Genomic DNA, 12879 nt, shown 5'->3' with positions numbered 1-12879 from the left:
CCTTGGGCCCAGTTTTCTAATCTGTAGAGTGTAGGGCAGGACAAGGCGTAGATGAGCAGGATTCTGAGACCTATACTTTCGTTTCACCAAAGGCATCTCACGCTGATCATTTTCATGTCTTGGCTCTTTGTATGTGATTTTGTGTGAAGCAAAGGTTCTTCTGTATAAAAACACTTGCAAATTGCTGACAATCACTAAGACCCTCTCCATCTCTACGATTTGGTGGTCTCTTGGTCACTTGGAGTTCATGATCAGTCAAGAGCCTACTCGTGGCCATTAATTTTCTTACCCCTCATCCTTTGGGTGAAACATCCACATGGCAAACATCATTGAATGCTTAACATGTGTCAGATCTTCTACTTTCACACAAATTGTCCCATTTAACCCTCACAACACAATGGGATAGATATTATCATTGCCTCATTTTAGATATTAAGAAAAAGAAACACAAAGGGAGAAAGTGTCGGGATCAAACTCCACTGCAGTTGGTGGCAGAGACAAGACTTAAACCCAGATCTGTCTGAATTAAGTCCAGGCTGCACAGCATTTAGAGGAGGAGATAGATTATTCACTTCTAGAGGGAGATAGTAGGATCCTAGGATTCTGAACAAAATACTGACAGAAAATAAGGCCAAGCTTATAGGGTCTGTTTTTAAGAAGTTTTCTCCCCCAACCCCACTCCAACCTCTACTCTCTATCAGACCAATGGTAAACCAATGTGGAAGACATAAACAACGCCATGTTCCTAATCTCGAGAAAGGTCTTGGGCCTATGTATCAGCAAGATGAACTAAGTGCTTTGGGAACAAAGAATTCTCAAATCTCAGCAGCTGAAGCAACAACGCCTTGCTTATGCTACTTGTCCACCCTAAGGTAGAAAGGAAACTGACCATCACAGTCACTCAGGGACTCAAGGTAATGGAGGCAGAGCAAACTACTCACAGGCTCCTAAGGCTTACTTCATTGACTCAAACAAGGCCAAGCCCAGGCCTCAGTTCAAGTCAGCAGAGAAATGAAATCCTGTATACCACTGCCTAAGACAATCATAATCTGCAGGTTTCCTTTGCTTCTTTCCTCCCAGGCTCCTGCCCATATGTGGCTTTCTGTATCTCACTATTGCAAAGACAAGCAGCCAGCCTTCTCTCCTAGAAGGATAAGCCAGCCAGAAAGAAATCCATGCTCAGAGCAATATAGCATTTGATCAGAATCATCTGTGTGTGTGCGTGTGCGTGTGTGTGTGTGCAAGCACATGTGGTATATAAATGTTTTATCAGTACCACTAAACACTAACAATGCTATGATTTCTATATTTTAATAAGTATCAGTCTAATGACTGGATTGCCTTATAAAAGAATTGCCTACCATAATCTAAAATTTTAGATATTTTACCAAGCAAAGATTTAAGTATTAAATATGAATTGAGAAATGGCTCTATGTGCACAAAGCTAACATCCATTCATTTTTTTTTTCAGGCCCTGGCAGATACTGGAATCTCCTCAGAGTTGTATGATAATGCAAATGACCTTCTTTCTAAAGTTAGAAAAGACAAGTCTGACTCATTTGGAGTGACCATTGGCATAGGCCCAGCTGGCAGCCCTTTAATGGTGGGTGTAGGTGTATCCAAGTCAGAAGATGCTTCATTCTTGAAAGAATTAAACAAGTATAATGAGAAGGTATTCAAACATAATGTCTGTGTCTCACAGTATTCCATAATATACACTGAACACGTATTACCTTAATTGCATTAAAAAGTACAGTAGTAATTGAACCTTAATTTGCTTGTGTAATTGGAAATGTCTGATCAGTGGTAATCAGGTTTGTTTTTCTTATTACGCTTTTGCACACAGAATCATCACAAAGGGAATAAAATTGAATGATAAGACTAGGATTCTTATCACTTTGCCCCCCCCCCTTCCTTTTTCGTGGTTACCTGGAGCATAGAGGGAAATGTGTAGAATGGTAATGTTTTAAGAGAAACAGCTGGACCCTCTAAATTTCGCTTGGAAGAATTGTAAAGCAAGCCTTGCTTTTCCAAAAAGATAGAAGGGCTGGTATGCCAGAAAAAAAAATTTCATTTTTCCAGCAAACCTTCACCATTAAGTGCCTATCATCCTGAGGGGTCAAGAAACGCTTCCTTGAGGAAAGAACATTCATCTAAGCTTAGATCTAAAGATTAGTACAAATTGTCCAGACAAAGGGTGACAGAAGTTGGCAGAAGGATGCTGTAGACATGGAAATCAGCATGTGCGAGGGACTGGAGATGAGGAAGCCACACAAAAACTTGGGATTGAAAGTACTTCAGCCAGCTGAAACACAGGGTGGGAAAGGAAAACAGGGAGTGGTGAGGTTGGAGAGGTAATCAGGTGGCCAGGGGAATATTTATTGAATTAATTAGAAGCTTACTAAAAATTCTCAATAGCATTAATACCAAGACTATGGATCCAGTTGGGGTTCAAAAATTATCTTGAATGATGAAAATATAGTTATAAAAATTAACTTACTCAACACACATAAATTGAGTCCTAGAGCTTTGCCAAAGAATTAGCTATTGAACTGAAGGTAAAGTCCTATATTGTTCTAAGAGTTATCTGTAGCATGTTAATATGGACTTTTCTAAAAGCATGTGGACTCCTCAAAATTCCATCATCACTTTGAATCAAGGTTTCTATTGCCTGAAAGTAAAGCCCATAGGTGGCCATCTTCCTGTAAAACCAATCCAAAATTCTTCCAGTGCTATCTCTTTTTTTTATATCTATAAGGACCCTGCTTTTCTTTATTACTTAGTTCAAGATTACTATTGGAATATGAACTCCAGGGGGGCAGGAGCCTATCTCATGCAAGATTATGTCCTCTGCACCTAGTGTAATGCATGCTGCTATAGGCATCGTAGATCTTTGCTCAATAACTCCAATTGAATGACATTTCAGCATGTCATTAAAGATATCTTAAACACAATTTTTAATGGATACTTAATATTAGCATAGGAAGTTTCCCAATGCAATGCTTTGATTAGCACTGGGAGAAGTGTGGGGGTGGGAATGGATTGGGCAAAGAACAGAAGGGTGAAGCACAATGAAGAAACCATTGTAGTAGCTCACCCAGGTGAGAGTTGATGAGAACTTGACCTAGGCAGGGGCAGTGGGAACAGAGATGGAGGTGTGGGGCAAGTCTGGCATACATTGGTACCTAATGTGAAATATGGTAGTACTCCGTTACATGTATTTGTGAAATACGGTAGTACTCCGTTACATGTAGCCAGCCTGGGCTGGCTACTCCTCTTCTTCATATGTGTGTTTATATATATGTACTTCTTACAGCTACTAAAAGCTGACTTTTTGCATTATTTCGATTTATTTATTTATTTATTTATTTTATTTTATTTTATTTTATTTTATTTTATTTTATTTTATTTTATTTTTTTGAGATGGAGTTTTGCTCTGTCGCCAGGCTGGAGCGATCTTGGCTCACCGCAACCTCTGACTCCCTGATTCAAGCGATTCTCCTGCCTCAGCCTCCCGAGTAGCTGGGATTACAGGCATGCACCACCACGCACAGCTAATTTTTGTGTTTTTAGTGGAGATGGGGTTTCACCATGTTGGCCAGGATGGTCTCAATCTCCTGACCTCGTGATCCGCCAGCTTCGGCCTCCCGAAGTGCTGGGATTACAGGCATGAGCCATCATGCCCAGCAACCTTTTGCATTATTTCTAATGGTAACATATATGCTCTCTTTTTTCCTTTGCTTTATTCAATGGCGGTTGTTGGCAGAAATTCATTTTCATGAGAATCTTCACAAAGGTGCAGACTGCCCATTTTAAGATGAGGAGGGACAACATTATGCTGGATGAAGGAATGCTGCAGTCATTAATGGAGCTTCCAGATCAGTACAATTATGGCATGTATGCCAAGTTCATCAATGACTATGGCACCCATTACATCACATCTGGATCCATGGGTGGCACTTATGAATATATCCTGGTGATTGACAAAGCAAAAATGGAATCTCTTGGTAAGTAAAGCAGCTCTATGCACACGGTAGTCAACACAGACACCAAGTCATGGTTTAAAGTTTTCTAAGCACTGACTATGAGCCATGGGTGATCTCATTTAGTTTTTAGGACAACTCTATAGGATAGAATAAGTATTATTATTCCCAGGGAACTGAGATCCAGAAGAGTGAGACTTGCTAATAAGCACCACAAACAGGATTTGAGCTCAGACTTGTCTAGCCCCCTAAAACTATATGCTTCCTATTGTATCATAGTTACTTTTATTAAAAAAAAAATTGGGGGCATTTTTGTTAATTAAAATGTGAAAACTTGTTTTAAATGTAGTATTATTGGTTAATGGAACTACCACACAGTCAGTCAGTGAAGCTAGAAACTTAGATTCATCTCAGACTCCTCCTTCTCCTTCACTCCGGTAGATCTCTAAGGCGCTTCAGTTCTCTCTGATTCTTCTGCTGTCCTCCATCTCCACTCCTGCTGAGGTAAGCTGGGGTCTCATCTTTCACTTGTTACTGCATCAGCTCCCAAATGGTCTCTGGCGGCGGGCTCACCCCTTCCAACCTATTCTTGATAATTGCCACCAGATGAATCTTTCTACTTCTCAGATCTGATTATATCACTTCCTTGCTTAACATCTTGAATGGCTAAGAATAAAGACTATTAGCATCGACCACATTAATGATATTACTCCAACCTAGGAGAACAGTGGTTCTCAAAGCGTGGGCCCCAACTGTCAGAATAGCATCACCTGGGAACTTGTTAGAAATGTAAATTCTCAGGTTGCCATCCCAAATCTAACTAAATCAAAAACTGGGAATGGGCCCAGCTGTCTGTGTTTTAACAAGTTCGCCAGGTGATTCTGATGCTACTACAGTTTGAGAACCACTGACCTCTTCAATGAGTGACAGGAAGGATGAGAGATCTATCCATATTGCAAAGCCAAGTTCAAATTCCCAGCTTTAAGAAGTTTCCTAGACTGCACCAGCCCAGGCTGGCTACTCCTCTTCTTCAACACTTACATAAAATTCCACACTGGGTAGTCTTTAAAAAATAATTTTCCAGTAATGGGATTGCTGGGTCAAATGGTATTTCTGGTTCTAGATCCTTGAGGAATTGCCACACTATTTTCCACAATGGTTGAACTAATTTACACTCCCACCAACAGTGTAAAAGCATTCTTGTTTCTCCACATCCTCTCCAGCATTGGTTGTTTCTTGAGTTTTTAATGATTACCATCCTAACTGGCATGAGATGGTATCTCATTGTGGTTTTGATTTGCATTTCTCTAATGACCAGTGATGATGAGCTTTTTTTCATATGATTGTTGGCCACATAAATGTCTTCTTTTGAGAAGTGTCTGCTCATTTCCTTTGCTCACTTTCTAATGGGATTGTCTTTTTCTTGCAAATTTATTTAAGTTCCTTGCAGATTCTGGATATTAGCCCTTTGTCAGATGGATAGATTGCAAAATTTTTCTCCCATCCAAAGGATTATAAATCATTGTACTATAAAGACAGATGCACAAGTATGTTTACTGCAACATTATTCACAATAACAAAGACTTGTAACCAAACCAAATGCCCATCAATAATAGACTGGATAAAGAAAATGTGGCACTTATACCCCATGGAATACTATGCCGCCATAAAAAAGGATGAGTTCATGTCCTTTGCAGGGACATGGATGAAACTGGAAACCATCATTCTCAGCAAACTAACACAGGAACAGAAAACCAAACATCACATGTTCTCACTCATAAGTGGGAGTTGAACAATGAGAACACATGAATACAGGGAGGGGAACATCACACACCAGGGCCTGTCGGGGGTGGGAGGCTAGGGGAGGAATAGCATTAGGAGAAATACCTAATGTAGATGACAGGTTGATAGGTGCAGCAAACCACCATGGCACGTGTATGCCTGTGTAACAAACCTGCACATTCTGCACATGTATTCCAGAACTTAAAGTATTAAAAAAAATTTCCAAATGTTAGTATTATCTTCCTTATCCAGATAGCAAGATATTTGAAACCAAGTATCATGCCTGCCACTTTTCTATCTCTTTAACACTCAACATAGGATTTAATACATAGTGTTCAAAACAAGACAGGAAGTTTGAGATGAAGCATTAATTTAGATTCCTGGCTAGAATCATTCATTAATTCATCCGTCTACATGTTCATTTAAAAAAATAATGCAACTGCTCTGTTGAGTATCCATTCTGTGTTTGTGCTAGGGATATGATGATGAACAAATCTAAATACGGTTCCTACCCTGTTGCATTACAGTATTTTTCAAACTACATGTTGCAAGCCAATTGTAGTTCTCAAAATAAATGTATATGGATCACAAGAAAAGTTGTGAACTACAACAAAGGACAGAATAGAAAATATCATAGTGGATTATAGGCACTAAAGATAAATTATTACTTCAAGAAATCTTTTCCAGTTAAATAAAAACATGCATATTTATATTGTATCATGATGCAAAATAAGTAGCCTACAATGGATGTAAAATATGTAAAATGTAAAATAAGCATTTAAAAACTTTACTCAAGTGGGTCTTTTAAGAATCATTCAAAAACATGAGGAAGGAAAAAAGAGTTAACATTTGTTGAGCACCTACTAGGCTTCAGGAGCTATTTTACATATTCTCATTTAATTTTCTTGACACCACTTAGAGATTGGTGTTATCCAAGTTTTAGCTACATAAATGCTGTGGCTCATCAGAGAGGCTAATTACTTAGTCCAGGCCTGCCAGAATCTAGGGTCAGAGCCCTGGGCCTCTGGTCTTCCACCATGTGGTTGTGGTATAGCCTTTCATTTGGGCTCCCGTCTTTGGGGCTGGATTGCTAATTAATTGCCTGGGGTATCTGGTGGCCCCTCCTCTTTAAAATCTGTGAGGCTGAAATGGGCTTCCAATGTGGTTAATATTCAAAAGGAGCCCACCGACAAATTGTCCCAGGGATAATTACCTCAGCTCTGTTTATAGAAAACCATATGTCGATAATAGCACAATTTGCTATTTGTGAAGAGCTGATTTTCTATAAATCCGGAAAGTTAGTGTTGCTTTTCTATAAATATGGAAATGTGCTAATCATCACCTCATCTGCTGGAGACCGCTAATAAATCAGAATGTCATTTACATATTAACCTACAAAGAACAAAAATATCTACCTTCTTTCCCTTTGACAAACAGAATCACACACACCCTTTCTCCATTTTGATGTTTGCTATATTGGGTTGGTGCAAAAGTAATTGAAGTTTTTGCCATTAGAAACTACAACTTTTGCCTCAATCTAATAGCTTTCTCTCTGTCTTATTCTCTTTCCCTCTGTCTCATTCCCTTTCTTTCTAGGTACTTTTCTCTCTCCCTTTTCTCTTTCCTCTTTGTCACTGTCTTTTTCTCTATGTATCTTTGATCTACATGCTGTTAATGTATATTCTATTAAGTGGTTGTTTCTAAGAGACATCCTGTGTGGTGAACATTCATGTCTGCAAAAGGCTGAGCTTGGCATGGAATGATTTAAGTGAACATCCTCACTGGTTTGCTCTGGGGGAATCTTTTGTCCTTGGGTTTGCTCAGATCCTCTCTGGGTTCATCCCGGAGGATGCACGAGGCTGTTTTCTTCTAATGTGCCCTTTAGATCAAATACTTCTCCCCCAAAGACAGCATGAAACCATGCATCAAAAATCAAGGGAAGTCTTGGATGTTAGGGAGGTGACATTAGACTTCAATGAGATCCTAACATTTCCTCAAGGGCTGTGACTGACAGCTTTCTACCTTCTGCAGGTATCAGTACAGTTTGGGGCTTAAATTTCTGGATTTAGATTTTGTTTCCCTCCTTCATTCCTTCTTTGGAGCTCTCATTATTTGTCTTTGTATCAAGGTATACAGAAGAGAAATAGTGTATTCCGCATTCTGACTTCTCTGGTTACAGAGCTGCCAATATATGTTGGACAGGTCAAGTACTTCAATGCCATTGTTCTGTTCAGTTGGATGTTCCCAGCCTCCTTTGCACATGCTGTTCTCTCATCCCCCAATGCTCTCTTCCCTGTCTTGCCAACCTGACAAACTTCAGCTCATCCTTCTGAACCTTGTAGGGGCATCCCCACCTCTGTGAAACCTGCTCTGATATTGCTCCACCCCTTCTCCCATAGTTTCATTTGTTTATACATTCATTCACTCAGCCATGTCCATTGAGTTTGTATCATGTGTGAAAAGAACAAAATCAGTATGGTCCCTGTTCTTGCAAAGCTTACGATCCAGTGGAGGAAACAAAATAAACAGCCAAAGTCCAAATATCATCGTTGGTCCTTTTTTACTTCCTGGCCCCATCAGCAACATATGTTGACTTTACTTCTAAAGCATATGCATCACCTGTTGTCCCTCTATTACTGTCTCACTTGTCCAAGCCACCGTTGTCTCTCACCTGGATACTGCAAGAGTATGGTGGTCTCTTATTCTCTTTCTTTGTTGTTGTTGTTGTTGCAGGTGTTGTCGTCATTGTTGTTCCTGTAACTCTCTGGCACTCCAAGCTTACTTCAGTCTAGAGTCTTTGTATTAGCTGTCTTCTTTGCCGGAACCACCCTTTCCTCTGATGTTTGAATAATAGTATTCTTATCATTTGGATCTCCTTAAGTGTCACCTTTTCAGGGAGACCTTTCCTGACCATGTAGTTAAGTTTCTCTTTGTTATATCACCCTATTTTAATTATCATCAAATCAGTAGCCCCCATGCTCATAGACTTATTTGTTTATTGTCGATCTCCTCTTTCTAGAATGTTCATTCCAATCATTTTTGTTTATTGCTGCATATTCATTTCCTAGACTATAGTAGGGACTTAATAACTTGTGAATTAATTGATCAATATGTAATTGCAAATTGTGATAAAAACCATGTAGAAAATGAACAGGTTGTAAAAATAGAGACTAACTTCAGGGGGTGAGGGAGGATATTCACTTAGTTTGGGATGATCTGGGAAAGTCTCTTTGAAGAAGTGAAATCCAAACTGAGATGAGATCCAAAGGATAAGGAAATGCGAAAGACAAGGGTGGAGGCGTCCCGGGTGAGTGGACAGCTTGTACAAAGGCCCTGCCTGAGGAAAGAGCATGGTGTGTTTGTGAAGGGAAAGAAGGCATGTGTGACCGAAGCCTTGGAATAGGGGAATAATAGCAGAAACTGAGGTTGGAAGAAGCCAAGAGGTGTCAGAGAGTCTTTCTGGCCATAGTAAGAAGTATGGACTATATTTGCAGTGGCAGAGAAACTACTGCAGGGTCATCAACAGGGCAGTGCTTGGTCTAATCAATGGGTAGCAGATCATTCTACTGCCATGTAGAACACAGATTAGAGGAGCAGGAGCGGACTCAGGAAGAACAGTTAGGGGCATTGCTGATATCCAGGCAAGGAATAAAGAATGGATGTGAAAGAATATGATAGATATGGGATGTATTTTTAAAGTAGAATTTAAGGAATTTATAGATAGACTGGGCGTGGGTTGTGAGGTATGAATTACTCCTTTTCTAAATTGAATTTTTATCATAGACGCACGAGTGTGTGTGTGTGCACACATACACACATTAAGGTGAGAAGGACAGGATGTGCTTACCTGAAGGTGCCATCTTCGTGGTAAAGACAGCCCGCAGGCATTTGGAAATATGGTAGGGATTCTGGGGGCAAAGAAAGGACTTTAAATATACATACATATTTAAATGCATATTATAATAATTGCAATTATATATTTGTCTCTTCTACAGACTATGAACTTTGACGTACAAGTCCTAGGCCTGTTGTCCTTGGGGTATTTTTTGAATCTAGCACAAGCCTGAGACCACAGTAGTGCACCATGAATACTCATTGAGCTGCATTCCCCTTGCTTCTTCTACTCCTCCAACTCTTACCATCATGTGAATGACCTCCACATTTCCATGTAGAGTCCTCTTTCTTCTCCAGAATCCCTACTCATATTTTCATATGCCTGTGACTATCTCCACCAGGAAGCTGGCACCTCCAGGCAATAACATTCATTTCCTTCTCACCCCAAACCCTTCAAGCATTTCTTCCTGAATTATTTCTCTATAGAGACACCACCATCCTCCCAGTTTACTTGACATAGAGAGGTGGAAAAATAATTGACTATTTATTATGTGCTAAGCTCCATACCAAGTCTCCTCACCTAAGATTGACAATGATCCTGTGAGGGTGGCATGGTTTTCTCATTTTTACAGATGGAAGAAACAAGGCAAAAAAGTCATATCACTAATAAGTGAAAAACATACAAAGTGAGTTAAAATCCAGGGTTCTTTCTTTTTCATCTCAGTTGCCTTTATTGGGACTCACAACCTGGGAAAAATTCTGTCTCTTCCCTCTCTCCCCCTACATATCTCATTAGTCACCTCCTCCGTATCCACAATCCATCCCTTTCTCTCCATTCCCGATACCACTGATGACCATGCTATGCCATTTTTTTCTGCAGTTTCCCTCCAGCTAAGCAGACATGCAGAATGAGAAATGTATCAGAGGTTAGATGGATATTTCATAAATGCCTTTGGAACAAAGTTGGTGGTGGTCTGCTCCAGACCCCTTCGGTGGCTCAAGTAGATAGGACCTGACACATTTGTCTCAGCTTTTGTGCCCTGGGTCCCTCAAAATGCAACATGAAGTAGAATGCTTCCTACCGGTTAAAGAATCTCAGGGAGTCTGATCGGACACCTCTATCAGGGATGCTGTAATAGAAATCCTGCATAGAATAGAAAGTTAAACTGCTATGATTCTTGGCCTTATTGAAAGGACTTTGCAAAGACCTCACAGAAAATGACTTATGTTGATGATTTGCTCACAAAAACAACAGTAGCCATTCTGCCACCCTATCAAAGACAGCAGTCCCCATCAAAGATGGCAGGCAGTGTCGTAGTGGAAAAAATTATTTTCCCTGAGATATCTTTTTTTTAAAATCTAGGCTCTACCATTCAGAAGCTGTTACATCACATTTCTGAGTCTCAGTTTTTCCATGACTAAGGTAGAGATTGTCATAACTACTTTAAAAGTCTATTGTGAGAATTAACCAAGATAGTCATGGAAAGCACTGTGATACCTTAAATACTGTCCAAGCAACACTTACTATTATGGATTATAATTTCAGGTGGAGTCAGTAAGTACTAAAGCCATTTTGATCAAGCTCTGTGAAATTAAGAAACATGCCAGTGACATGGTAGCAAGGAGTCCACTCTTTGAAGTCAGATACATCTGGGTGGGGATCTTGGTTCTATCATTTAGTAGCTGTATGATTTTGATTGAGGAACAACACTTAATTTCTCTGAGCCTCAGCTTCTTCAAGATCCAAATAAGAATGATAACAAGGGTTTGTTTGGTTGAGAATAATTCTATGTACATGTTGCATGATAAGTGTTTAATAGATATTTATTCCCTTTAATGAACGATATGAATATAGCACAGTGGTTGGAAACATGGACTCTGCCACTTACTATGTAGTCATGGGCAGATCATTTAATCATCTTAAGTTTCAATTTCCTTGCCTGCAAGCTGGAAATACTGTCATCTACCTCATAGAGTGGTTGGTTGTGAGGAATAAGTGAACTTATTTTGTACCCACATTCCAATAAGCACTCAATAAATTTCAACTGCTGAAGTAGGTTCTGAGTCAGATTGCCTGATTCAAGTCCTATCTCCGCCCTTTATTAGTCGTGTGACCCACAGACAAAGTAGTTAACCTCGCTGTGCCTCAGTTTCCTCTTCTAAATGAGTCAATGACAGTACATACTTCATAGGATTATTGTAAACTTGAGGTGAAACAATCTATGTGAGCATGTGGCTTACTGCCTGACACAGGGTAAGAGTTCAAAAATGTTACCTATTATTGCTGTACGATGTTGGTGTTATTATTACCACATTTTTATTATTCCCAAATTTACAGTTATCAACTCTGGAATGTTAACGGTTCTCTCATCTGTAAAGTGGGGATAAGAGGAAGATCTGTCTTCCAGGGTTCTGCAATCACTCAGCTCTGAAGCATTGCTCAACCGGGAGGAAAATCATTATCATGATGTCCAGCCTGCAGTGGCTGGTACATTTGCTGTGGACTTGGAGCCTCAGCAATCATGCCTCCTCCTCCACCTGCCCATTTCTTTGATCAAGGTCATTCATTTCTGTCTCCAGAGCTTCATCCAGTGTTGGAGGGAGCACTCTTCCCATTTATCAAGGTCACTTTGGATTCTCATCACTATCTTTCAAAGTGTTAACAACTCTGCTCAAATCAGTGCCTGCTTTCCATCATCCCTGACCCTGATTGATGCCAGATAACAGTGACCCTGGGAAAGACCCTTCCAGCAAGAGTGCAGTACATCCAACCCATTATTGATCATCTTCTTCCAGTCAGGGCTTGTGGACCAGCCAGTCTACCACCTAACACACAATGTCTAAATAGCTACAGGGACAGAATTTAAAACCTCACTAAAGTTAATGCCAATTATAGCTCTACATCCTCTTCCTCCTCCCTCCCTGCCTTCCTGTATTTCATTTATTCCTTTAGCCTTTCCCGCGGCAAACATTTATAAAGTACACATAACATGGGAAACACTGTCTAGATACCAAGATGCTTAATACATGGTCTCTCTCATCCGGGATCTCATAGAAAGTAAAGGGGTTTCTCTTCGTCATAATCATCTGATTATGATCCGGGATAATTTACTCTGTGGACAGCCAAATTTGTTACCACCCAAAGTGAACAAGCAATTTATTTTCTTATTCACTATTTGGTTTTAATAAAATGTATTTACATAAAATAACATCTACTACTTGTAGAGCATAACACATTTACATCTGGCATTCAAATTCATCCTCATAATAACTTTATGAG

At 39.8% G+C, this 12879-nt stretch overlaps 1 protein-coding gene across 2 annotated transcripts in view; it reads left to right on the top strand.

Moving 5' to 3' along the window:
- The window catches only part of C8A (complement C8 alpha chain), a 63252-nt gene that overhangs the window by 27196 nt on the left and 23177 nt on the right, over positions 1 to 12879 (top strand). For both annotated transcript variants that reach the window (XM_074005816.1, XM_005543247.5), the window contains exons 6-7: positions 1472 to 1672; positions 3767 to 4007. In XM_074005816.1, the coding sequence (XP_073861917.1) occupies positions 1601 to 1672; positions 3767 to 4007 (313 nt within the window). In that variant the 5' untranslated portion in view covers positions 1472 to 1600. The remainder of the gene's footprint in view (positions 1 to 1471; positions 1673 to 3766; positions 4008 to 12879) is intronic.

Source organism: Macaca fascicularis, chromosome 1, assembly GCF_037993035.2.
Source record: "Macaca fascicularis isolate 582-1 chromosome 1, T2T-MFA8v1.1".
NCBI classification, from domain to species: Eukaryota; Metazoa; Chordata; class Mammalia; order Primates; family Cercopithecidae; genus Macaca; species Macaca fascicularis.
This window is presented reverse-complemented; position numbering and strand designations above follow the sequence as displayed.